Source organism: Sciurus carolinensis, chromosome 1 (assembly GCF_902686445.1).
Source record: "Sciurus carolinensis chromosome 1, mSciCar1.2, whole genome shotgun sequence".
Classification (NCBI taxonomy): Eukaryota; Metazoa; Chordata; class Mammalia; order Rodentia; family Sciuridae; genus Sciurus; species Sciurus carolinensis.
Window position 1 is genome coordinate 138,069,691 of NC_062213.1, and position 26,329 is coordinate 138,096,019.

General features: G+C 33.5%; 1 protein-coding gene across 7 annotated transcripts in view; it reads left to right on the forward strand.

Annotated features, from left to right (window-relative positions):
- Ssx2ip (SSX family member 2 interacting protein) overlaps positions 1-25,993 on the forward strand; it is a 45,906-nt gene extending 19,913 nt beyond the window's left edge. For 4 of the 7 annotated variants that reach the window (XM_047518799.1, XM_047518846.1, XM_047518808.1 and 1 more), the window contains 10 exons: positions 860-970; positions 2,555-2,690; positions 5,020-5,095; positions 5,173-5,350; positions 8,133-8,283; positions 9,609-9,745; positions 10,068-10,241; positions 18,898-19,012; positions 19,418-19,583; positions 22,801-25,993. In XM_047518799.1, coding sequence (XP_047374755.1) covers positions 860-970; positions 2,555-2,690; positions 5,020-5,095; positions 5,173-5,350; positions 8,133-8,283; positions 9,609-9,745; positions 10,068-10,241; positions 18,898-19,012; positions 19,418-19,583; positions 22,801-22,978 — 1,422 coding nt within the window. In that variant the 3' untranslated portion in view covers positions 22,979-25,993. The remainder of the gene's footprint in view (positions 1-859; positions 971-2,554; positions 2,691-5,019; positions 5,096-5,172; positions 5,351-8,132; positions 8,284-9,608; positions 9,746-10,067; positions 10,242-18,897; positions 19,013-19,417; positions 19,584-22,800) is intronic. The other 3 variants (XM_047518822.1, XM_047518831.1, XM_047518839.1) reach the window with 3 other exon arrangements.
- Positions 25,994-26,329: the final 336 nt, after the last annotated feature.

The following is a 26,329-nucleotide window of genomic DNA, read 5'->3' on the forward strand; positions in this document are numbered from 1 at the left end:
GGTTCAGAAACTGGGAGCACTGAAGAGTTGTAAACAGGCGGCAGACATTGTGTAAATGTCATTCTGGCAGTAGGGTGGAAAAATTATTGGGAGAGTGCACATTTGTATTCAGGATGGAGGTGTAGGGGACTCAGAAAGCCTGGAGACAAGGACACCCATTAGTATGTCTTCGCAGAGGTTTTGGATTTGAATAAAGTAACACCAAGGGTGGTATATTCCCACCCTTCTTCAGACTTAGCTCTGGGTCACTTGGCTCTTTCTTAAAGCCAAAATGTGTTCTCAAAGGAGGGGTGATGATGATGTCATAAATGAGGATGTCTTCAAAAGTGTTTGGCAGAAGTATTAAAAATAAGGTGGGTATGGTGTCCTGGCAGCTCAGGAGACTGAGGCAGGAGGATAGTAAGTTCATAGCCAGCTCCAACAATTTAGCAAGACTCTGAGCAACTTAGTGAGACCCTGTTGCAAAATAAAAAGGGCTGGGAATGTGGCTCAGTGGTTAAGTGCCCCTGGGTTCAATCCCTGGTACCAAAATAAAAAGGTATTAAAAATAAAAAATCTTAAGAAATTTTAAATGTGTTCAGTGGTAACATCATGGAAAAGCGAAAAGCCTTTCACGAGAACCATTTTAAATCTCCTTTGTATATACATACAAAATTTGGAATTTAAATTAAATAGAATTTGATATGTAAATTTAGATAAATTCTGTATTCTGTATAGTAATTGTTTTAAATAAACATTTTGTGTGCCCTACAATTTAGCTAACAAAATAGTCTGTATAACTTTTTGTTACTAACTTTTAAGAATTCAGTTGTTCTGAATTCTATGATAATTTTAGTCAAATGGCATACACATATTTTAGGAACAACTGGAAACCTCCAAGAGGGAAATGATTGGGCTTCAGGAGAGAGACAGACAATTGCAGTGCAAGAACAGGAATTTGCATCAGCTCCTGAAAAATGAGAAAGATGAGGTGAGTTGTCAAGTTATTGTATATGAAGTTTAAGTGAACTTTTTATTTTTTATAACTTGAGGTGAAACCATAAGAGCCATATAAGTTTTATAAAGAGCCTATTATTCATGTCAAGTTGCTATCAGTGGACCTTTGGTGTACAGTATTATATCATATTTAACTAAGAGATCAGGAACCCTCCCTACTACACCCTCTACCTTCCGTCCCCGGGGGATCAATTTGGCTTAGCATTAGTTCATAGCTGATAACAACCAGTGTCCTGTACCATCCTTCCTGCACATCCACTCACTTTTTCACAGGCACAAGGGTGCTTTAAATGCAGATCTTTTATTCTCTGTTATAACTGTACTTGGTACCTGGCAGGCCCCCTTATTCCCCCTTTTGTACTATCTGAAATATTGACATTATTGGTCCAGTTAAGCAATTACTTGGCTCAGTGGGCACAGGAGCAATTCACATTAAAAATCTAATTTCTGAAGTGCAAGATATTGTAATTCTAATTTTTGCTTTAGTGCTTTCTTAGTAGAATTCTAATTTCTAATTCCGTGGGGTCTTAGAATTATGACATCTTCTGATATATTTCTAATTTCTTTAGTGGTTAAAGTTAATACATTTGAAAATATTGTTTTCGTAATGTATCTGTACTTGGTACCTGTACTATTATGTTTTTATTGCTCTGCAACATGATCCTTGTCAATGTAATAGCTATAAAAATATGCTTTCAGTGTTTCATGAAAGGCTTTTAAGGGAGTGTATTTCTTTGAAGACCCTTGACTTAGATAATTTTATCGTACTTTGTTTTTAGTAGTATACTAATAAATGGGTAATTCATATCTTAACCAAGATATTAATTGAACAATCCTAAGGTTTTTTATACATATTTTCTCAAAATTATTTCAGAGTAAATTTTGACCAGATCTGTTGATAACATTTAAATGGTTTGAATGTAGTTTATCTTTGGTAAGGAACAAGTTAATCTTATTACTCTCATTACTCTCGAGCAGGGATTGAGGATGTCTTTGTAGAATAAAACACTTCCTGTCAAGAACTGCCTGAGAAGCTGTGGTAGATACAAATTTTGAATAGCAATGCCTGATACATAGTAGGTTGTCAGCAAATGTTGATCAGAGAAGTGGGCCTAGTTACCTGCTGCATGTCCATTAGCTAATATACCTTGTGATCACTTTGTGTACTTGATATGTCAGGACCTGATACACTAAGTAAAGTGATTGCAAGTCAGTAGAAGGAAGTCACTAAAAATGACCATATGGATCCTACTTGTTTCAGACAAAACTTTAATATTTTAATACTTCCTTAAGAGTTTCCAGTTTCTAAATTACTAGAGTATATGCTTGGTAAAAGGTTGTGAAAGATAATTTAGAAAGTTAGTATTCTGAAAATTTTAAAATTAAAAAATAAACTGACTCATTTAATATTTTAAAAAGTGATTTATAGTCATTACAAAGAAGGAAGAATCATTTTGATTTAAAAACTTGGGAAGCTAACTACTAATACTATGTTCTCTGTTGAATTTGTGAATTTTAACTGGATTTATCATTTCTCATTTGGAAATGCTTCTTTCAGGTACAAAAATTACAAAATATCATTGCAAGTCGAGCTACTCAGTATAATCATGATATGAAGAGAAAAGAGCGTGAATATAATAAACTAAAGGAACGTCTGCATCAACTTGTTATGAACAAGAAGGATAAAAAAATAAGTAAGCAGCTGGCTAAGATCTAACCAAGGGAATTAAGATTATAAAAGGATTGAGTACAGTAGCTCAAGATGTGTTATTTTCATGCTTTATACAGTATATTTTAGATTGTGTATGTTTATATAAACTGGAAATTTAGAGAACTGGTTAGTGAAAAAAGTCATTTTGGTTTGCTTGCATATATCTGTTTAACATAACAGGTGTAATATTGGGCCATAGAGAGAAACTAAGCCCAAAGACACTCTTTTTTTTTTTTTTCTTTTTTCTTTTTTTTCTTTTTAGATATACATGACAATAGAGTACCTTTTGACATATTGTTCATCCATGGAGTATAACTTATTCTAATTAGGATCCCAATCTTGTGGTTGTACATGGTATGAAGTTTCACTGTCAACATCCTTTCTTGATAACAACTCTCTCAACAGTTGAGGCATAGAAGGAAAGTTCCTCAACATAATAAAGGCCATTTATGACAACAACACACCTAACATCATAGTCAATAAGGAGCTTTTCCACTAAGATCCAGGGCAAGGCAGGGGTGCTTACTCTTGCCACTCTTATTTAACATAGTCTTGGAAATGGTATCAAAAGCAGTCAGAAAAGCAGGAGAAATAAAAAGCATTCAAGTAAAAAAGACGTCAAATTGGCCCCGTTTAGCCCAATGTGGTGGCGCACCCCTGTAATCCCAGCAGCTTAGAAAGCTGAGATGGGAGGATTGTGAGTTCAAAGCTAGTCAGAGACACTCTTAATTTTTCCATAGCAAAGAAATGAAAATATTAAGAACTAGGATGTGTTTCTGAAAAGCACAAGAATAATTTTAGAGTTAACTTCAGAAAATTGTTCATCAGACCAAATCATTCATTATCAGTTTGAGTTTCTTTAAGTTTAGTTGTATGTTCTTGAAGTGATTAGTTATAAAGAAGTACTGTAAAAATTAGTGTCTAAGGTACCCTTTTTTATAGTATTCTTCTGAAAACTAGAACTATTCATGCAAGTATATGGCGAATTTCAAGTAAATAGTATAGATAGCAGTCAATGTATATATACATAAAAGGTAGTACTATACAGTACAACTACTGGCTTGGTGTAGTTCAGGGAATAAGAAGTCTGTGCATTTATTTATTGAAATTGTTTTCTGAGTGGATTATAGGCATTCCTCAAACCTATCTTTCCTAAATTGAACTTGGACTAAACAGTCTGTCATATGTTGGGCTCTGCCTAGTGTCAGCAAGCAGTTCAGCATTGATTTCATCAGTGACTTGTGTAGCAGAACTATTGAAATAATCTGAGTATTTTAGTTTAAAAATTATTGAAAAATAGAAAATGAAGGTATAATAAAAATAAGACAGGGTTGGAAATCTTTGGGTATACCGAGTTAATAAATTCTACTCAGGGACATGTACTCATTTTTAAGGTGATTAAGCCTCATATTCATTCCCAAAGTCATGAACAAAATTAAGGATCAGGAAGAAAGGCTGAAAGTATAAAATTTAACATCTAGTTATAGAAGTTTATTAAAGATTTCACTTCAGAAACCAGGCCCTTATATTTGGGGGTCTAATTTTTTCCTATTCCAAACCCAGTTGGAAATGACAATAATGTTCATAAGGATTTTATTAACAATAAAATTGCAGTAATTATTCTCATTTCCTTCTTGGAGCAAATGTGTCCTCCACCTAGGGCAGAAGAGATGTTGCTATTGTCAGGGTTCTTGGCTTCTGAAGATGACAGTGGTGATGATGATGATACTGTTAAGAGGGAATGGCAGACTTTTTCTATAAAAGTCCAAATAGTAAATATTTTTGACTTTGTGAGGTCTATAAGTGATTTCTGTGCCTAACACTCCTTTACTGTGCCATTGTAAAGAAAAAGTATCCATAGACAACATATAAAAATATGGATGTGGCTATGTTTCAGGAAAGCTTTGTTTATAAAATTAGGTAGCTGGCCTTCAGACCATAGTTGCCAACTGTTGATAATGAAATTATTAATGAAAAAATAACCTCTATTATATGCTTAACTGTGCCAGATACTGTGTTCACTTCTACTCTGCCAAGTGCTTTAACTTATTTCTTATGATCTTTTAAAAACTTTTTGGTAAATACTTTTATTATTCTTACTGTGTCAATGAAGAAAGAGGCTTAGCAATTAATTACCTTGTCAAGATCTCAGTGCTTACCAGCAGAGGAACTAAAATTTGAAATTAGGCTGTTTGACTCCAAATCTGAACTCACATATCAAGTTGACTCACATCCCTACTGTATATAGGAAGCATTGAAGTTTTGAATAACATGATAAGAACTGGTTTTGTTTTGTGTGTTCACGTTTGTAGCCATGGACGTTTTAAATTATGTGGGGAGAGCTGATGGAAAAAGAGGCTCCTGGAGGACTGGTAAAACAGAAGCCAGGTAAAGGCTAGTTTAAATTGATAAACTTAGACTTTGCTTTCTTCACTGCATTTTCATACCAGTGGTTTCTTTCTCAGGAATGAAGATGAAATGTATAAAATTCTTTTGAATGATTATGAATATCGTCAGAAACAAATCCTAATTGAAAATGCTGAACTTAAGAAGGTTCTTCAGCAAATGAAAAAGGAAATGATTTCTCTTCTTTCTCCCCAAAAGAAGAGACCTAGAGAAAGAGCAGATGATAGCACAGGAACAGTAAGTGGTCTTTTCTCTCTAACATGCTCTTTAGACTGCTAATTAGGGCAGTTCAAACACTGGGTAGGTATGCTTAGTGGAGACACCATTGGTATTTTGAACAGGACAGTTACTGCTATGCTACCTCCAGTCACTGTGACAACCAGTCCCTGCGTGTTTCTGAACATGATGGAGATAATCTTCCGGCGACTTAGTCCATGCTAAGCTCTATGATGAGTACTTGATAAGCATTGTCTCATTTCATAATATTTCTTAGGTATGTAAGTAATATTAAACTTTGATTATTTAGATACTATAATTATCCCCATTTTAGAATGGGGAAACAGGCGTAGTACTAGCCCAGTATCACACATGACAAAACTAGGATTTGAATCAGAGTCTATCTCTAGAGCTCATGCTTGTAGCCATTGTGCCAAATATCTTTTCAGTTATTTCTAAGTGTCATGTAATGTATTTTTGCTAACTTTGGGAACCAAATAATAATTTTTCCTGGAAAGAAAAAGCAAAAAGATACTGACTTTTTCTCTCAAGAAGCTCTTTTTGGGAGAGATGTGGAGAAGTAGTCCTTATACATGTTAAGTACTGTGATAGGGAGGTACAAATTCACATTAGTGTGTTTAAAAATCTAAAAATAACACTGTTGATGGAAAATGCTAATCACCAGCAAGTCACTAGAACTTGTTTTTTAAACCTTATTAGAGGATTATTTATTTGAGGGTTTAACAAATCAGTCTAATAAGCCTATCCTGCCTCCTTCCTTTTTTTTCTTTAAAATTTATTTTTAAGTGTTACTTGAATTCATAGTCCTTCTACTCCATTTATCCATGGGAATACATTCCAAGACCCTCAGTGAATGCCTGAAAACACAGATCATACTGAACCTGTATATCTTATGTTTTCCTATTAAACTTTCTCATATGTTTTTTTCCTATACATACATACTGTATTAGCTTTTTATCACTGTGATCTAAATCCACATCAAGAACAACTTAGAGAAAGGATAATTTATTTTGGCTCACAGTTCCACAAATTTAATACATGATCAGCTGAGTTCATTGCTTTGGGCCCACAAGGAGGCAGCACATCATGGCAGAAGGGCATGATGGACATAAACTGCTTCATTCATGGCAGCCTGGAAACAGAAAGAAGGAGAGATGCATCCTTTCAGGGCATGCACCCAATGACCCACCTCCTCCTTGCCCCACTGGCCTACAGTTACCACCTAATTAGTTCATTCAAACTAGGATGGACTGATTAGGTTACAGCGCTCATAATCTAGTTTCTGTTACCTCTGAATATTCCTGCATTAACACAGGAGCTTTTGGGGGACACCTCATATTCAAACCATAGCATATATCTTTGAGAAGGTTTAATTTATAAATTAGGCACAATAAGAGATAAATAATAGTAACTAATAATAAAGTAAAACAGTTAAAATAATACTTTGTAGTAAAAATTATATGTGATTTCTTTCTTCCCCTGAAAATACCTTACTGCTCTGTATGTATTTTAGGATCTTAGTTGACTGAAACTGAGAATACTACTATATTCTTTTATACTCTTCAGTTTGAGGCCTGCTTGACCTCTTACATTTAGTTAACCTTTTCTCACAAAGTCTGTCACTGCTAGTCAGTTGTTCACTCTCACTAATACCTCTTCAGACTTAGCATGGTTTCCATTACTTAGTTGTCTTCAGTTTTTGACCCATCCTTTAATAACCTTTCATTATCAGCCTTCATTCAGAAAAAGTGAGTAATAAATCAAGAAGATCTTTCTCAGATGCCTCTCCTCCCATTAGTTAACCAGTGATGGTACCTTGTATAATTTCTTCATAATTCAAATTATTAAGTTTGGGGCAATATCTGTTAAGTATATTTGCTGTTTTTAAAAGATCTGTTTTTCTAGCTTTTCTCTTAAAATTTAAATAATTCAACCATTCCCTTCTTAAAAGGAAAGATTTTGGAGCATTTTAGCAAGATGTAACTTTGGAATACCTAAGTAGCATCAATGTTTCATTTATTATTTAGCTGACTTGCTAAACAATATACCTATTATGTTGGCTATTTGACTTGCTTGCTAAAACATACATCTAAAATTCAAGGTAGATTTAATTTTCATCTCCTTTAAAGAATTTTAATCAGCCTGGGAAACACAGTAAAAATTTTCATTAAATTTTTTAAATGAATTTGTAGTAATAGGTCTGAAATTTGAAACTTTTTGAGTACCAACATGATGCTACAAGTAGAAAATGGCACAGCTAACCTGTGATAGGTTGTAGTCAAAAAAAAAGCTTACTAAGACTATCTAAAAGTACCTTTAGCCTGTGTGTATAAGGTGTATATGATATGTGAATGAATTTTGAGTTTAGATTTAGTTCCCATCCCTAAAATTATGTATATATTGTAGATATTGCAAAATCTGAAAACATCTGAAACACTTCTGGTCCCAAGCATTATAGAAAAGGGATATTCAATCTCTATTCTGATAGACTTACACATAATGCATTTTAAAGCATTAAACAGGTAGTGAGCGTCTCTTCCTCAAACAGCTCCATGACTGTTGTCACTACTTAGATCAAATTCAGATTTGAAGAGATCTAAGTGGGGCAGTTATTGTCTTCGACATTGTTTTTTCTCAAAAATATTGGGTCATGTATGCATAAAATACAATGCAGAAATTATTTAGGTAGGTCTCTTTCTTGTTATCAATCTGATCACTGCTGTCTTACTGTAACACCATTTTAAGATACTAGTCTTTCCTTTTTCACTGTCGTCACTTGTAGGTTATCTCTGATGTTGAAGAAGATGCTGGGGAACTAACCAGAGAGAGTATGTGGGACCTTTCCTGTGACAATGTGAGAGAGCAGCTTACAAACAGCATCCGAAAACAGTGGAGAATTTTGAAAAGTCATGTAGAAAAACTTGATAACCAAGGTATCTACTCCTTTCCTGTGTGCAAAGTGATTTGTGGACAATAAGTCACTTGGAAAACCACAGTATTGGCTTTGCCCTGAAGTTGGTAGCTCAGTTTGGTGGTTTTAAATCAAAATTTTGCCTAATTTTTGCCATGCAATTTGAACTTAAGTGAGAAAAATACACTTTGCTCTTAAAGAGAATCTTTGAAAAGGGGATATTATCCATCTGCTCTAAATGCAGCATACAGTTGGGCAAAGAAAACTCTTTTACTTTATCTTGAAAATGAAGACATTCCTTATAATATAGTAAAAAGATGAATCTTTTGCTTGCTCCCAGATACTTGCTTATCATTAGGTTCCAAATAATTAAAAATTATTTTCAAAATAATAAATGTTCAAAGGAAAGCATCAATTAAGTATTTAAAGTAGAATATCCTGCTATCAGTTCCTTTTGTATAATGCTTAACAGTTATGTGCATATCTTTCTAGACTTCTGTATGGATTTACAAAATATTTATTTATTTAAAAATACATAAAAACCAAAATTTGAATATTATATATATTTTATTCAGTGTACTTCTTTCATTTAACAGTATTATTTTAGACATTATTCCTTAGCCTTACACTTAAATCTATATTGATGAATATATCCCTAATATTTTGTATTTGTTAAAGTTTACATGATTTTAAATCAGGAAAATTAAGAATTCTGCTCAGTAAATGAAGTCCATTAAAGAAAATTTATTTTAAATTATCAAAATAATTTATTCAGCATCATTATTTTAAGTAGTAAAGGATAATCAGCAAAATTACTAATAGTCTTCAGTATTAATTTAAATGATCTTATTCATTGTCTTTTGGTAAATAGCAAGTATGTGTGGACATTCTATCTGTTGAGTGTGGTATGAGAGAGCAAGATTTGAAGCACTGCATTGATCTCTAAAGCACTTTAAAACAACATAGTTTATGAATTTGTCATTTTTGTTAACATTCTGTTAATGTAGCCAATTTGTCTATGTTTAATCAGGACATAGTCTTCAGTATATATGGATTACAAATTTAAGGTTGACAAAAGAGCTTTGTAAGGATATCATTTATTTCTGAAGTCATACAAATTTATAGTTGTGAACTTCTAGTTGCTTTGTTTTTTAAAAATCTTTTATAGTGTTCAAATAACAAATTTTACTTTATTTTGTTTATGAAAAGGAAAGCACTACCTTTTTGAAAGCCTATGAGGTTTCAGATAAAGTTCTGAGACCCTTGATTTTTTAAACACATGGTTAAAAATACTCCCAAACTAATGGTGATTATAAATCTGTGTCATCTTACTTGGGTTTCTGTTAGTTTCAAAGGTACACTTAGAAGGTTTTAATGATGAAGATATGATATCACGACAAGACCATGAACAAGAAACTGAGAAACTGGAGTTAGAAATTCAGCAATGTAAAGAAATGATTAAAACACAGCAGCAACTTTTACAGGTAAATGTGAATTGCCTTTTAAAGCTGTTCTCCCCTGTAAAAGCCATAATTTTACTGAATCTTACTAGATTTTATTCCTTTATTCTATACGTATTTGTCACTTTTCCCAGTCTAAAACAAGTTCTCTGGTAACAGGTAATGTGTACTGTTTCTTATATAGTTGAGGTAGAAGTATTTGGGAAGAGAGAATCTTCATTTGACTTTCTGATTCTTCATTAATTTTTGTCCTTGTGCTAAAGTTTAGCCTCTCCTCCCTTGCTTTCATTTTAACTCAGAGTGTTGCAGGGATTCCCTGGAACTTACTATGTTTTAAAATTAATAGCAGCAGCTCGCTACTGCATGTGATGATGATACCACTTCACTATTACGAGACTGTTATTTGTTGGAAGAAAAGGAACGCCTCAAAGAAGAATGGTCCCTTTTTAAAGAGCAAAAAAAGAATTTTGAGAAAGAAAGACGAAGCTTTACAGAGGCTGCTATTCGCCTAGGATTGGAGGTATTTTAAACAGTTGTTCTGTTGAAAACTTGGGAGGTTGGGAGATAGGCCTCAGTAGAGTGCTTCTAATTTTTGCTTTCATTTCTTTACTATCAAGTTTTTCTTTACTATGAAGCGTTTTATTGATCATCTCATAAATAACTTGAAATTGAAGGGAGGCTAAGCATATGAACTATTATAAGAATGATATCTTTTCTCCCTTACCGCATTTGGGAATTGCAATTTTCTTTTAAAAAGCTATAAGCATTTATTTATTCCTTTCAGATTGGCTTTCTTCTGTTAAGTGTTTAGTTTCACACAACAGTTCTTACTTAGCACCTTAGCCACTGTTAGTAAGTATGATGCCAGAATACAGTCAAGCAAGAGCATGTGCATTGTTTAAAAAAAAAAAAGAAATTGCAGTAAAAAATAAAGTTCTCCCTCTATCTCCAGTCCCTCATTCAGGAATGTATGTATTAACAATAGTTTGGATTGTTTTATTTATGTACAATTCTACACGTTGCTTTTTTTTCTAAATTCTATTTAGTTATACATGACAGCAGAATGCATTTCGATTCATTGTACACAAATAGAGTACAACTTTTTATTTCTGTGGTTGTACATGATGTAGAGTCACACCATTCATGCAATCATACATGTGCGTAGGGTAATAATGTCCATCTCATTCTATCCCACTGCCCCCTACCCTCCCTTCATTTCCCCTCTGCTCAATCCAAAGTTCCTTCATTCTTCCCTACCATCCCTCACCCCATTATGGATCATCATTCACATATCAGAGAAAACATTTGGCTTTTGTTTTGTGGGGATTGGCTTATTTCACTTAGCATGATATTCTCCAACTCCATCCCATTTACCTGCAAATGCCATTGTTTCATTCTTCTTTAGGGCTGAGTAATATTCCGTTGTGTACATGTACCACATTTTCTTTATCCATTCATCTATTGAAGGGCATCTAGGTTGATTCCATAGTTTAGCTATTGTGAATTGAGCTTCTATAAACATTGATGTGGCTGTGTCACTGAAGTATGCTAATTTTAAGGCCTTTGGGTATAAACTGAGGAGTGGGATAACTAGATCAAATGGTGGTTCCATTTCAAGTTTTCTAAGGAATCTCCATACTTCTTTCTAGGGTGGTTGCACCAATTTAGAGTGGTTGCACCACCAGCAATGAATGAGTGTACCTTTTCCCCCACATCCTCGCCAACACTTATTGTTGCTTGTATTCTTGATAATTGCCATTCTGACTGGAATGAGATGAAATCTTAGAGTAGTTTTGATTTGCATTTCTCTAATTACTAAAGATGTTGAACGTTTTTTCATATTGTTGATTGATTGTATTTCTTCTATGAAGTGTCTGTTCAATTCCTTAGCCCATTTTTGATTGAGTTATTTGGTTTTTTGGTGTTAAGTTTTTTGAGTTCTTTATATATCCTGGAGATTAGTGCTCTATCTGATGTGCCTGTGGTAGATTTTCTCCCATTTTGTAGGCTGTATGTTCATGTTATTGATTGTTTCCTTTGCTGAGAAGAAACATTTTAGTTTGACTCCATCCCATATATTGATTCTTGATTTTATTTCTTGTGCTTTAGGAGTCCTGTTAAGCAAGTCAGGTCCTAAGCCAGTATGATGATTAGGTCCTACTTTTTCTTCTATTAGGCACAGGATCTCTAATCTAATTCCTAGGTCCTTGATCCAATTTGAGTTGAGTTTTGTACAGGGTGAGAGATAGGGATTTAATTTCATTTTATTACATTTGGATTTCCAATTTTCCCAGCACCATTTGTTAAAAAGTCTACTTTCTCCTATGTATGTTTTTGGTGCCTTTGTCTAGTATGAGATAACCATATATGTCTGGGTTTGTCTCTGTGTCCTTTATTTTGTGTCATTGGTCTACATGTCTATTTTGGTTCTAATACCAAGCCATTTTTGTTACTATAGCTCTGTAGTATAGTTAAAGGTCTGGTAGTATGATGCTTCCTTCTTCACTCTTGCTAAAGATTGCTTTGTCTCTTCTGGGTTTCTTATTTTTCCAAATGAATTTCATAATTGCTTTTTCTATTTCCATGAAGAATGACATTGGGATTTTAGCAGGAATTGCATTGAATCTGTATAACACTTTTGGTAGTATGGCCATTTTGACAATATTAATTCTGCCTAAACAAGAGCATGGGAGATCTTATTGTTTTCTAAGGTCTTCTTCAATTTCTTTCTTTAGTGTCCTGTAATTTACATTGTAGAGGTCTTTTACCTCTTTTATTAGATTGATTGCCAAATATTTTTCTTTTGAGGCTATTACAAATGGGGTAATTCTCCTAATTTCTCTTTCAGAGGATTCATCACTGATGTGTAGAAATGCATTTGATTTATGGGTGTTGATTTTATATTCTGCTATTCTGCTGAATTCATTTATTAGCTCTAGAATTTTTCTGGTGGAATTTTTTGGATCTTCTAAATTTAGAATCATGTTATCCACAAATAATGATAGTTTGAGTTCTTCTTTTTCTATTTGTATCCCTTTAATTTCTTTCATCTGTCTAACTGCTCTGGTTAGAGTTTCCAGGACTTATGTTGAATAGAACTGGTGATAGAGGGCATCCCTATCTTGTTCCAGTTTTTAGAGGGAATACTTTCAAGTTTTCTCCATTTAGAATGATGTTGGCCTTGGACTTAGTGTAGATCGCTTTTTTTACGATGTTTAGGTATGTTCCTACTATCCCTAGTTTTTCTAGTTTTTTGAACATGAAGGGATGCTGCATTTTGTCAAATACTCTTTCTGTATCTACTGAGATGATCATATGATTCTTGTCTTTAAGTCTATTGATGTGATAAATTATGTTTTTTGATTTCCATATGTTGAACCAACCTTGCATCCCCCATTTGATCCTGGTGTACTATCTTTTTAATACATTTTTGTATGTGATTTGCCAGAATTTTGAGAGTGTTTGCATCAGTGTTCATCAGGGATATTGGTCTGAAGTTTTCTTTCCTTGAGTGTCTTTGTCCAGTTTTGGTATCAGGGTGATACTAGCTTCATAGAATGAGTTTAGAAGGGTTCCCTCCTTTTCTATTTTGTGGAATACTTTGACGAGTATTGGTATAAGTTTTTCTTTGAAGGTCTTGTAGAACTCAGCTGAGAATTTGTCTGGTCCTAGGCTTTTCTTGGTTGAAAGGCTTTTGATGTCATCTTCTGTTTCATTGCTTGAAACTGATCTGTTTAGATTGTGTATGTCCTCCTTACTCAGTTTGGGTAGGTCTTATGTCTCTAGAAATTTGTTGATGTCTTTGGGATTTTCTATTTTGTTGGAGTATAGATTTTCAAAATAGCTTCTGAATTGTCTTTCAAGTGTCCATCATGATATTTCCTTTTTCATCACAAATTTTAGTAATTTGAGTTTTCTCTCCTGTTCATTAGTGTGCCTAAGGGTTTATCAGTTTTGTTTATTTTTTCAAAGAACTGGCTTTTTGTTTTGTCGATTTTTTTCATTGATTTCAACAACATGTAGTTTTCATTTGTATTATTTCCTGTCTTCTACCACTTTTGTTGTTGATCTGGTCTTCCTTTTTTTTAGGACTTTGAGATGTAATCTTATGTCATTTATTTGTCGACTTTTTATTTTAATGAATGAGTTCATGCAGTGAACTTTCATCTTAGTAATGCTTTCATGCTGTTACTAGAGATTTTCATATGTTGTATCAGTATTCTCATTTATCTCCTCCCTGATGTCGTCTATCCATGCATCATTCAACAGCAATTATTTCATCTCCAGGTGTTAGAGTAGTTTCTGTTGTTTATTTATCATTGATTTCTAACTTCTTTCCATTATGATCTGATAAAATGCAGGGTAGTATCTATTTTTTTTTTTTTGTATTTGCTAAGAGTTGCTTTGTGGAATAACATGGTCTCTAAAGAAGAAGGATCCATGTGCTGCTGAGAAAAAATGTATTTGTTCATTGATGGATGAAATATTCTATGTATGTCTGTTTATAATTTTTGTTTACAAGATCTATCCAGTGGTGAGCGAGGTGTGTTAAAGTCACCCACTATTATTGTATTGTGATCTATTTGATTCCTGAAATTTAGAAGGGTTTGTTTGACAGACATAGATGCTACATTGTTTGGGTCTTATATATTTATGATTGTTATGTCTTGTTGCTGTATGATTCCCTTAAGCAGTATGAAATATCCTTCTTTATTTCTCTGACTAACTTTGACTTGAAGCCCACTTTGTCTGATATGAGGATGGAAACCCCTTCTTTTTTACATAGTCCATGTGTGTTTTTTCCCATCCTCATCTTCAGTGTATGGATGTCTTTTCCTATTAGATGAGTCTCTTGAAGGCAGCATATTGTTGGGTCTTTTTTTTTTTTTTTTTTTTTTTTTTTTAATCCAATCCGCCAGTCTTTGTCTTTTGATTAATGAGTTTAGGCCATTAACATTCAGGGTTATTAACTGAGATATGATTTGTATTCCCATTTATTTTGACTTATTTCTGGTTTTTAATTTGACTTGGTTTCTTCTTTGATCAGCTTTTTTTTTTTTTAGTGTAGGTCCTCCCTTTGCTGACTTTCATCATTTTTCATTATAATTTTAATTATATTTCCTCTTCATGGAATATTTTACTAAGAATGTTCTGTAGTGCAGGCTTTCTATTTGTAAATTCTTTTAACTTTCATTTATCATGGAAAGTTTTTATTTCATCATCAAATCTGAAGCTTAGTTTTGCTGGATATAAGATTCTTGGTTGGCATCCTTTTTCTTTCAGAACTTGGTTCATGTTGTTCCAGGATTCTAGCTTTTAGTGTCTGGGTTGCAATATCTGCTGGTATCTGAATTGCTTTCCCCCTATATGTAATCTGGTATTTCTCTCTTACAGCCTGTAAAATTCTGTCCTTATTATGTATCCTGGGCATTTTCATTATAATGTGTCTTGATGTGGATCTGTTGTAATTTTGTACCTTTGGTGTTCTGTAAGTCTCTTGTATTTGATTTTCCATTTCATTGAAGTTTGGGAAATTTTCTGATGTTATTTCATTGAATAGATTGTTCATTTCTTTGTTTTGTATCTCTGTGCCTTCTTCTGTCCTGATAATTCTTAAATTTGGTCTTTTCATGTTATCCCATAATTCCTGGAGTTTCTGTTCATGATTTCTTACCATTTTCTCTGTGCGGTCAACTTTATTTTCAAGATTAAATATTCTGTCTTCATTGTCGAGGTTTTCTTCCAAGTGATCCAGACTGTTCGTGATGTTTTCTATTGAGTTTTTAATTTTTTTTTTCTTTTTCTTCAGAATCTCTATCTCTTTGTTGAAATAATTTTTTGCTTTCTGCATTTGCTCTTTTAACTCTTTATTGAAGTGATCTTTTATTTCTGCATTTGCTCTCTTATATCATCCTTTACTTCACAGATCATTTAAATTATGTATATTCCTCTGACATTTCTTCTACTATGCTGTCAATGGATTTTATTAATATGGCATCGTGATTTGTTTGGGGCGCTTTCTTCCCTTGTTTTTTCATGTTGTTCGTCTGTCTTCCCCTCTAGTGGTGCAGATCCAAGGTATTACAATTTCCACTCTATAGATTCATAGTTATAATAACAGCACCCAATGCAAATAATATGCAGCCTTAAACCAAATAGCCTTTATTAAGGCATTAACAGTTTTGTCACAATAAACAGAGATGATACGGTTGATTATTATCTACAACATAAACATTAGGTTTACAATAAGGTCTATAATTTCTATTGGTGGACAGAGAATGGGGGAGGGGTGTAGGATGTGATGTTAATGAGGTAGGGAGTGCAAATATATAGGTGTTAGATCATAAATGAAAGAGGAATCAAAAGAAGTTGGTCATTAGCAGGAGAAAAGCGAGAAAGACTCTGAGGAAACAAATAGAGCAAGTGAAAAAAAAAAAGAAAAAAAATGTAAAAAAATAAAGAATCTACAACCAAACTGTAATACACTATTCAAACCTCCCAGTCTTTAGTAGCCTGATGCATGAAAAGTATTTGATTTCAAAAATGTTGGGGATGTGAGAGAGGTAATGAAAAAAAGAAAAAAATAGGGGAAGAAAAAAAGAAAACAGTCTTGAAGGAAAATTGAACAGTTGTTTCTCTTGGAGATCAGTATCTTTGTTTCCCTTCTCATCTGATAGGGGTGTCTGGAGTTTGCTGGTAACTCCACCCTCAGGATGATGACAATTACTAAGGTGGGAGGATTAGATTTGGAGGTGGGACTCCGGGAGGCAGGTATAACAATTGCCAGTACCACTGGAAGACTGCACAGCAGGACTCTCTGTTGGGGTCCACTGGTATAAAGCAGGACCCTGGTCTCAGCCCCTTACCTCACTTGTGGGCCCCACAGTTCCTGGCCTCAAAGTGAGAAAATCTCCTCCTCCTTTATCCCCAGTTTCATTCCTCACAGGTAACCACTGTTAAATGTTGTGTTGGAAATTCTTCTGAAAGTATTATTTTAACTTAAATATATAGTATTTAAATAATTGTTTTCTTGATTTTAGTCTATTGATTTCTCTGTTGTTGAAGATAAAGAGTGTAGTGACTTCATGGTATTTTCCACCTGTACTTTTCCTCATCCATATTTGATTTCTTCCTAATATTGTTAACTTTTGTTGTTCTGGTTTCCTTTTTTACTGTGAGTAAATAGTATATTTAACACTTCCATTTCACATTTGTTCATCTTCAGACAATATCGAATCACTGCAAAAAAAGATGAAGAAGTTGTAGAAGTTATCCTCTTTCACCTACCTTTCCCCTTTACTTTGCTATTTTTGTTTGTACTATTATTTTCCATTGTCAAGTGTTAACATATTTATGTTTTATCCTGTATATAATCCAGGCAGGAATAAGTATTTTGTCTTAAATTGAGACTTCAAAATTTAAAACCAGGAAACAACATTGATAGCATCATGATTGTATAAATATCATTCATTCTATAAACTAATATGTTTAGACACACAGAAATTTTTCTGTATTATTAAAACTTTGCTACCCAGAAGAGATGTATCACTATTAAGTGAATTCTTTGACTTTGCCTATAGCTTTCTTTGTGATTTTCTGAATCAGATCTAGCTGTTGTATTTCTTAAATCAGTTGGGGGTTTCTTTTGAATTTCCTATGTTACCTTCTGAAGTAATTTTTCATAAATAGTCCATAAGAGATAAACATTTTGAATCTTGGAGTACCCAGACATACATTCACACTTGTTTTGTCACCTTTTTTTCCTCATAGCTTTGAAAGAATTATTCCATTTCTTCTAATACTTGGTTTTGCTAAAGAAAGGCCAGATTATATTATAAACTGTATTACTTTGTAGATAACCTTGGTTTTTGTTTCCTTCTCTGGAAGCTTTTGGACCTTTCTGTTCCTACTATTCTGAAAATTTACCAGGATATGTCTAAATAGTTTTTTTCATCTAGAAGATTGTGACTAGGGAAATTTTATTTATTTTTTAATTTCTTTCCTTTAACTTCACTGTGTTCTAGACATGTCTATGTTCAGACAGTGTTTGGTCTTCTGAATATTTCTGTGGGTTGATTGTGTTTTAAATACCAAATATTCTTTTACCTTTATCTTGTGGAACACCACTGGTGTTCAGGGTCAGCTTTATTATTCACTGTAATCACATAGTTTGTTTTTTTTTTTTTAAAGTATCTTTTAAATGTTCTAATTTTTGCTTTTTAAAAAGTTTAGTTTTTGCTTTTCTTTTTATACCATTGTTTTACAATCACTGATTAATCTGATAATACATGTTTAAAATTTTTAATTTTTTTTCTTTTCTTGGATTACCTGTTTTCCATGGTCATTTTATATATATAATCTTAGCCATTTTCCTCATGTTATTAGTTTTCTTCAAATGTCTAGTGATACATGATTCCATATTAATATTTTTGGATGAAGGACTCTATATTGATTTCTTTAGGTAGGTGATATGACATGGATTTCCCCCACTGTGAAAGTGTTTTATCAGTAGCTGTCTCCTGGGGGATTAAGAGCAGTTTGTGCCAGCATGTCCAATGGGAGCACCTATGTTTCCGAGCCCCCTTCACTGACACTGTTCCAAGAGATACTCTTGCTACTTTGCCTTGAGGTCTTTCCTTGCATAAGAATCTTACCTGCTGGTGGTCAGTGGGGACAGTGGTGGCAGTGAGACATGGGAGGGAAGGATGAGAGACTCGAGGAGTGAGAGAATTTAGTATTCATCTGTTCGGAAGGGGGAGGTGTGACATAATCTGCATATACCTTCTTGTGGCTTAGTGGTAGATGAGTGGAGGATGAAAGAAATGTTTAATGAAGCCAGGAGTCCTTTTTTTCCCACTGATTAATTTACAAAATATTTTTTTCTGTTTATAATGTATTCTGTATGCTCAAAAGTTTTGTTAATCTCCATTTTTTTGCACTGTTCATTTGAATTCAAAATCAATATGAAAATAGGGATTATTGGTTTATTTGGTGAATGAGTGGGTTTTTTTAAAATATAATTTTCTTAGTTTCTTAGGTTAATTTATTTGATATAAAGAATATGTGTAAATAAGCCAGAGATCAAATACTGACAGCTAGAGAAGTCATGTGAAATGGCAACAGTGTGTATATTGAAGTATTAACCATTATTTCTTTGGTTTGTCTGTCAATGGTAGAGAAAGGCTTTTGAAGAAGAAAGAGCCAGTTGGCTAAAGCAGCAGTTTTTAAATATGACTACATTTGACCACCAGAACTCAGAAAATGTGAAACTTTTCAGTGCCTTCTCAGGAAGTGAGTACTTCATAAACTCTTTAATGTGAATATGCATCCAAATAAAGCATACAGATTATTAATATAAAACTTTATAAATCACCAGAAAAGGTTCTCTTAATTTGACCTAAAAATCAACTTTAAGATTTTATTTACTGAGTCAAAATGAGGATGAGAGGAAGATTAGTATGCATAGCTTAAGTAACTTTTGTTGTGAATATAATAATGTCAAGCTTTTGAAAAATGACAATCTAGAAGTCACAGTTTTATAATGAGATCTTTCTGTTTGCAGAATATGCAACAGTTGGCAAGTTAATTTGTACTATCTCATGCCTCACTCAGAATTCCTAGTAGCCATCTTCACTGTAACACCTCACCGCATGTACTGCTTTTTTCCTTTCTTTCTTTCTTTTTTTTTTTAAACAGGTTCTGATCGGGACAATCTTACAGTGCACTCAAGGACACAGCAAAAGAAGCCTCACAGTGTGTCTAATGGGTCTCCAGTTTGCATGTCTAAACTGACTAAATCTCTTCCTGCTTCACCTTCTACTTCAGACTTTTGCCCAACACGTTCCTGTGTATCTGAACATAGGTATTTGTTTATGGGTGATCTTTTTACATGTTTCTAAAAATTGCCCTGCTAAGGAGAAGTTGACAAACCTGTGGTATTAGCAATAATAGAGGTTTTGGACAGAAATTTCATTCTACAGATACTTACTGGGTGTCCAATATATCGGCATTGTGCCACGTGCTAGGAATAAAGCAGTGAGCAAGGTAGATCTGGTCCCTGCTCTTTGAGCTCAAAAATCATATAATGTCTGTCTTTATTACTTCACAGGTAGAATACAGTTTTATTTGCAGGAGTTAACATTTTAAATAATATAACAATATTGTTTTCACAGTTTTTGTGGAGTACATATTTTTAGGTTTCTTTTGGCATGTCCATTTCATTGGTGTTGAAGGGCAAAGAACTGATAAAAGCCTATTCATCTTGAGTCATAAAAAGATCCATGCTTCAGGATGACAGTGTGAAAAAGGGTGACTCCTCACCTATAGGAGACCCATATGTTACTATTTAATTGCTATATTTTGGTATTTTTCTGTCTCTAGTTGTTAAATAAATCATTTTCTAAAATATAATATCAACATTCTACCTCAGATCCTATTCCAAGATTAGTTTTGAACTAAGCAGAGGAAATAGAGCATTACTAGTGAGCTGGGAACAGGAAAAGATCAAAAGCATAGGTTGGGAAGTGTGGTGATCTCTTTCTTCCTAATTAAAGTAAGACATAATGGGCAAAAGGCCCGATGGTTTGGCAGGTGCCTTAATAAAGCAGGAGTCAGCTGCAGTATTTTTGGCCTGTAATGGTGAGAGACTAGTACAAAACTAAATGTTGAAGAAGCCAGCTGGCTTTTGGGCCAAAAATGGTTAAATAGCTGAATTTTAAAACAATGTGAAACTTTTAAGAGGAGGAGGACACAGCTCTATAATTTAGAGTAGACTTTGAAAAGGTTAAGTGGATAAGGACTCAAGTAAACATTGGGAGGGCAACAAAGAGCTGGGTAGGAGCACTCCAGAAAAGGGTGGGTCCGTGAGGTGGGACACACTTGGTATATTTGCAGTGGTGAATGCAGTTAGCAAGCAAGACCAAGAGACAGGAGATGAGGATGGACAGATATGTACAATTGTAGAGAGAATAAGAACACAAGTCCCTGTGTGACTGTCACTTGGGCCAGCAATTATTATTCATAATTAGTATTATTTGTATATAATCCCATTCTGCTTGCTCCCTACAGTCACATTTGAGATTTCAATTTTTAAAATATTCGAGTCTGTTTTTGTAGATCAAATGTTGTCCTAAGGGCACTGGACAAACAGAATTTTAAACGAGAGTTTGTTTCAGGGCAAGTTTTAAAAAGTATGCAGTTTTATTATGTAGAAAGCAATATAAGAATCAGTAAATAAGCCAGGGGATCCAATTAGGAGTACATTATTGGAGTTGAGATGAGAGATAATGATCACTGGGACTCAGGTCATAATGTGAAGATAAAAATGTAGAGATTTGATAAGAATTTTGAAGATAAGGCCAGTAGATTGACTGATACCTCGAATATGGGAAATGAAAGTTTAATTTGCAATCTAAAGATCTAAAGATAATGTAAATCCAGTATTTTCTTACATGGAATGTTACTGAAACTCCCAAATTTGATCAATCAGAATTATCTACATATAGATACAAATTCTCATCATGTACAAATAATGCATTTTACATCTAAGTTGTCTCATTTTTATGTTTTTAAGTTTTTACCTTTGCATAATTTTTTTTATTATGAATTATTTGACACAAATATTCCTTGAAGGCATTGTTTTGTGTTTAAAAAGTTCAACATTTAGTATCTATGATAGGATGTTGTGAGTTAGGTTTTAATGTATATAAAGCACTTAAACACGGGCTGGGGTTGTAGCTCAGTGGCAGAGCGCTTGCCTAGCACTTGTGAGGCACAGGGTTCGAGCCTCAGCACCACATAAAAATAAATAAATAAATAAAATAATAAAGGTATTTTTAAAAAACAAACAGTATTTGGTACATTATAAACATACAGTGGCAGCAAAAATATATTTAAATAAAAATGTATTATTAAAAAGATTTCTGTTTTTGTATTCTGAGGGCTACCCTAAACAACAACAATGGCAAAGAAACAAAATTTTGAAGCTTAACTCTGTTTAACTATTCTACCTTGTGAGAATGAGGTGAACAGAAAAAGTAAATTAAAGCTGTGCATCCTGACATCATTCTTGAATTTCATATTATATTATAAATTTGTATGTCTTCTTCCAGAAGAACCTTGAATCTTGTTTTATAATAAGATTACAGCAAAATAATTAGGAGTATTTATAGCTAATTTCTATAACAGCTTCTTCCTTGCTCTTTTTACTGTAGAGTGGAACTTCACACAAAGGCTGTGCTTTGAATTCCATGCAGGGTGATTCATGTGCTATATTACTTATAGAACTAAATTGATCATTGATCTTATCTGAGACAGCTCTCAAGGATTTTGAGGGCTGAATTAATTATAAGCAAGTTTCTTTTTTTTTTTTTTCAAGTGCTGATAAGTGTAAATAAAATTTTTAGGTTATTGATTTCAGTTTTTAGAATTAAGAATAACAATGTTTTTTAGGATTGTCATGTTGTAAGGTCAAGTTAGTAAACAAAAGTCACAAAAGAAATGTGCATTTGAAAAGTTTTATGAAAAAATTAGATATTCAGATAATAAGAATGTATTATTCATTGACTCAGCTTCATGGATTTTAAAGTAATCCTTTCACCAGATTTCTTTGTTTTGAATGCTGGTTGAACTCAAACCATCTGGCTTTGGAGTCTGGTCTCTTAACCACTTTTGTAGGCCCTCATAAATATCTGAATGGATTGATGAAAGCGTGCGTGAACAAGCACACAAGCAAAGAAAGAAACCAAAAGGAGATTAGAAAATAGTGGCAGAAAAATGGAGACGTATGGAACATTACCTTTCAAAACCCATGTTTTCTATCTACTTTAAGCTTCACTTGGGCAGCATGCTTCAGAGTAAATTAGAAGGATATATAAAATAGATAGTAAGGAGATGAATAGGTAAAAGTGAGAACCCATTTTGAGGCCCTTCTCTTTAATGTTCTTGATCAATATGTCCTCAAAATTGACTTAACACAGGACATGGGAGCAGGCAGAATTTAGACATTGAGTGATATCTGAAGCATATAAAATATAAAAGAGGGAGGGGATAATTATTAAGACTTACCTTTCTTTTTCCAGCAGTTCAATCAATGTACTGAATATAACCCCTGAAGAAATTACACCAAATCAGGTTGGAAGAGAATGTACAAATCACAAGTGGAGTGTGGCGTCAAGACCGGGGTCACAGGAAGGTTGCTACAGTGGATGCTCCTTGACCTATACAAATTCTCATGTAGAAAAAGATGACTTACCTTAGATGTGTGGATGGGATTTTTTTCATTAACATTCATCAGATTTCACATCTAAGTTGAAACAGGGTATGTCATAAAGTCAGTCATCTCTAATAATTCAGGATGGTCTGAGTTGTTTGTTTGGACTTCCCTGTCTTTCCCCAAAGAGCTGAAATGCTAAATCTATTTAAAAGGATATAAAAGCTTTGGATATGTATTTTTAGTAACAGAAACATCTGGTTCTGTGAATAAAGGAATGTATAGATGTTTGGATGGAAACAAAAGCACTAGAATAAGTTTCCTCTTTATAGGTATTAAAAATAGCACTTTTAGGAAACTGATTATTGTAAATGTTTAATTTTTGTCCCAAACATAGTTGGCATTGGAAGTTTAATCTTTACTTGAATGTATACTGTAGATTTTTAACAAAGCAAGTTCTATATTTATTATGTTTAGTGTGATTTTGAAATTACCTCTTTCATATGTTTTAAATAAAATGAAATTTATGTATGTTTTGTACATAGATATACATGATTATGTTAAGAGGCTTTAAGATTTAAAAACTTCTACACAACCATGAGTATAGTAAAATTTTCAGTTGTATTCTGTTTACAGATGTGTTAGGACTGTTGCCACATTGCATTTAAGGTTTTTTTTTTAATCCATATGGGCAATAAATATTCAAAAATCTGTTCCATGAAGCTGAGTTCTTTAGATAATCAACATTACTAACATTACAGTTTTGAGATTTTTTTACAGCATTAGATTTTTATTTTATATACATAGGATGTTATAATTTTTAAAAGATTATAGAGTCATGGGGCAAGTCAACAAAAGTACCTTTGAATAACAATTTAAGAGCAATGATTTAAGATATTTGGATGATAAAAGATATTTGAGATGGATGGTGATATTTTCCTTACTAGATGGGTACCAGTAAGGTAATAATCTGTATCAGCTAGAACTTTATATCATTGACAATAATTTTTTAATAATTTTTCAATGAAATATTTACCACTAATGATAAATTAATATGGCAGTATAGAAGTATTGAATTTTATAATCCAGATATGATACTCTGGTCAGTCTTGTGTCATTTCATTTTCAGAACAATCTTAGGCTCTTTTGTCTCTGTAATGTGTCTGATTGCATGTTCTTCATGAACAGTATATTATTATTGATAGTAATAATAATACTTGTAGGCCCAAGCTCTTCCCCTATAGATTTTCATCAAAAAACTTTAAGTGCCTAATTCTCTCTGCTTTTTGCTGTATATAGAAGCCTACACAGGTCCAGTCCTTGCTAGGTGTGGTAGTTTAGTCCCATCTACCTTCCCCTTTTCTAGCAGTTCAGCCACTTAAATATGCTCACCCTGTTTGTGACTGTTCCATTTAAATTTCCCAGACTACCAAAAAAAGGTTTATATGTCATCCATTCACTATATGTGACTCTTTGGAGTTGTGTAGCAGCAGCCATTTTTTTCAGGGCTGATAGAATCTTGAGACATTAATGAATATACTAACACTAATCATATTTATAGTTCCAGGGAGCTGGCTCTTGAATATTAGTCACTCACTACCTTCCGCTTGATGCATGGACACTTATTTAGTCTTTAAAATATTACAGATGTTACAGAATGCCAGAGATATTCCAGAGGAAGGATCCTAGCTGGGATGCAATCATTCTTTTGCTCTTTAGCAATAATGTGGTCGAAGAAAGGCAATCAGAAATTTTAGAAATAATCAATGATACATTTGTGGAAAGTTTTCCCCAGGGGTTTTCATGTTGTACTTTGCCAGAGGTAAATAATCTGATTTTTATATTAATCTCTTTAAGGAATACTGTATTGCATGAGGATGGATTTCTAGAAAGCAGCATCTGAATTTTGTTTCCATTTTAAAATGTGTTGAATTTTCATAATGGAAAGAAAATTTCCTTGAGATCTATTTTTAAATGTAAGGTATGAAAGAAACAGTAAAATGAAAACCAAATTTATTGTGTTTTTGGTATTTGCATAGATCTGCTAGAAGTTGTATGTTTTACCACTTTTGTTTTGCTATAGGTTTTTTTTTTTTTTTTTGATGGGGGGGTTGTCTTTTTTGAGACAGGGTCTTGTGAAATTGCAGTCTTCCTGGTTTAGGCTTTCAAGTCACTGGGATTTACAGGTGTGTGCCACCAGGCCTGGCACGTGCTTTTCAATTCTAAAATGATCCCCAATCACCTAAGCTTTCCAGAATGTTGGTAAACCCCTGAATCCACACATAAAATTCCCAAGATTTGTCTTCTAGGTATTTCCAATGTACTAATACTGCTGTTAGTCTTACGTCCAAGCCATCATTTTAATCAAATGGAGAGTACCATGAGGTACTTCAGGATTATCAGCCCTCCTGATAATCTTGCTTTCTTCTCTACTATTACATAAAACTGAAATATTTTATGCCTCATTTGTTTTTCTATATGACGTCCATTTGGAATTTTCAAAGCATAAAAGTGGCAAAGAAAGTGTGAGATAAAAATTTCTTTCTCAATGTTTGCACATGCAGTTTACAGTGATGAGAAACTTAATAAAAGAATCAGTGATACCAGAAAATCATGATTAAATTTAATAGGTATTTTTCTTACAGAGCAATATATTAATTGATACAGGACAGTCTGAAGCAAATTGTTTGTCTCATGGTATAATTGAAATTCTTTGTTATTTGGAAAGAATGCTGTATTTCTTAATCTTAGCTAGCCAGGATTTATTCATAGGCTTGCAATAACATGGTTTCTATGGGAAAACACATTCCATGGTGCATGTTGAAAACAGAGTGCCCTGAAATCCAGTCTTGACCTCCCCTGGGGTTGCATTTGAAAGCCCTGGGACCCCAAAAGAAGATTTTGCAGTATGTATACCTGGAGCGCCATGAATGAACAAGGCCTTCTGTGATTGCCCTGTTGTAAAATCTTTGAAACATATTTCCTAATGTAAATCATGTTCTTATTTCTAGATTGGATTTTAAGTATGGATCATTGAACTCTAGTAAAAATACTTTTCCCTATGTTTGTCTTTACTGTTTTTCAGTGTTTGATAAGCATTTATTAAGTACCTGCTATATGTCAGGGTTTATCGCTTTTTCCAGTTCTTGGGAATAAAAAGACCAGCACACACTCCCCGCTGTGGAGAATCACTGAGTTGAGTGATAGATTGGCCATATAAATGGCAATTATAATAAACAATGGTAAATACTGTCTGCACTTTTAGTCTTAATGTAACTGATGGTTCTGTTCCAGGACCACACATCCATTTTGTAATAGTTTTGTCTTGGTGTTATTTCCCACAGGAAGTACTATTTAATTGTTTTTCACAAATGGTTCATATGCAAAGCAGCACAGGT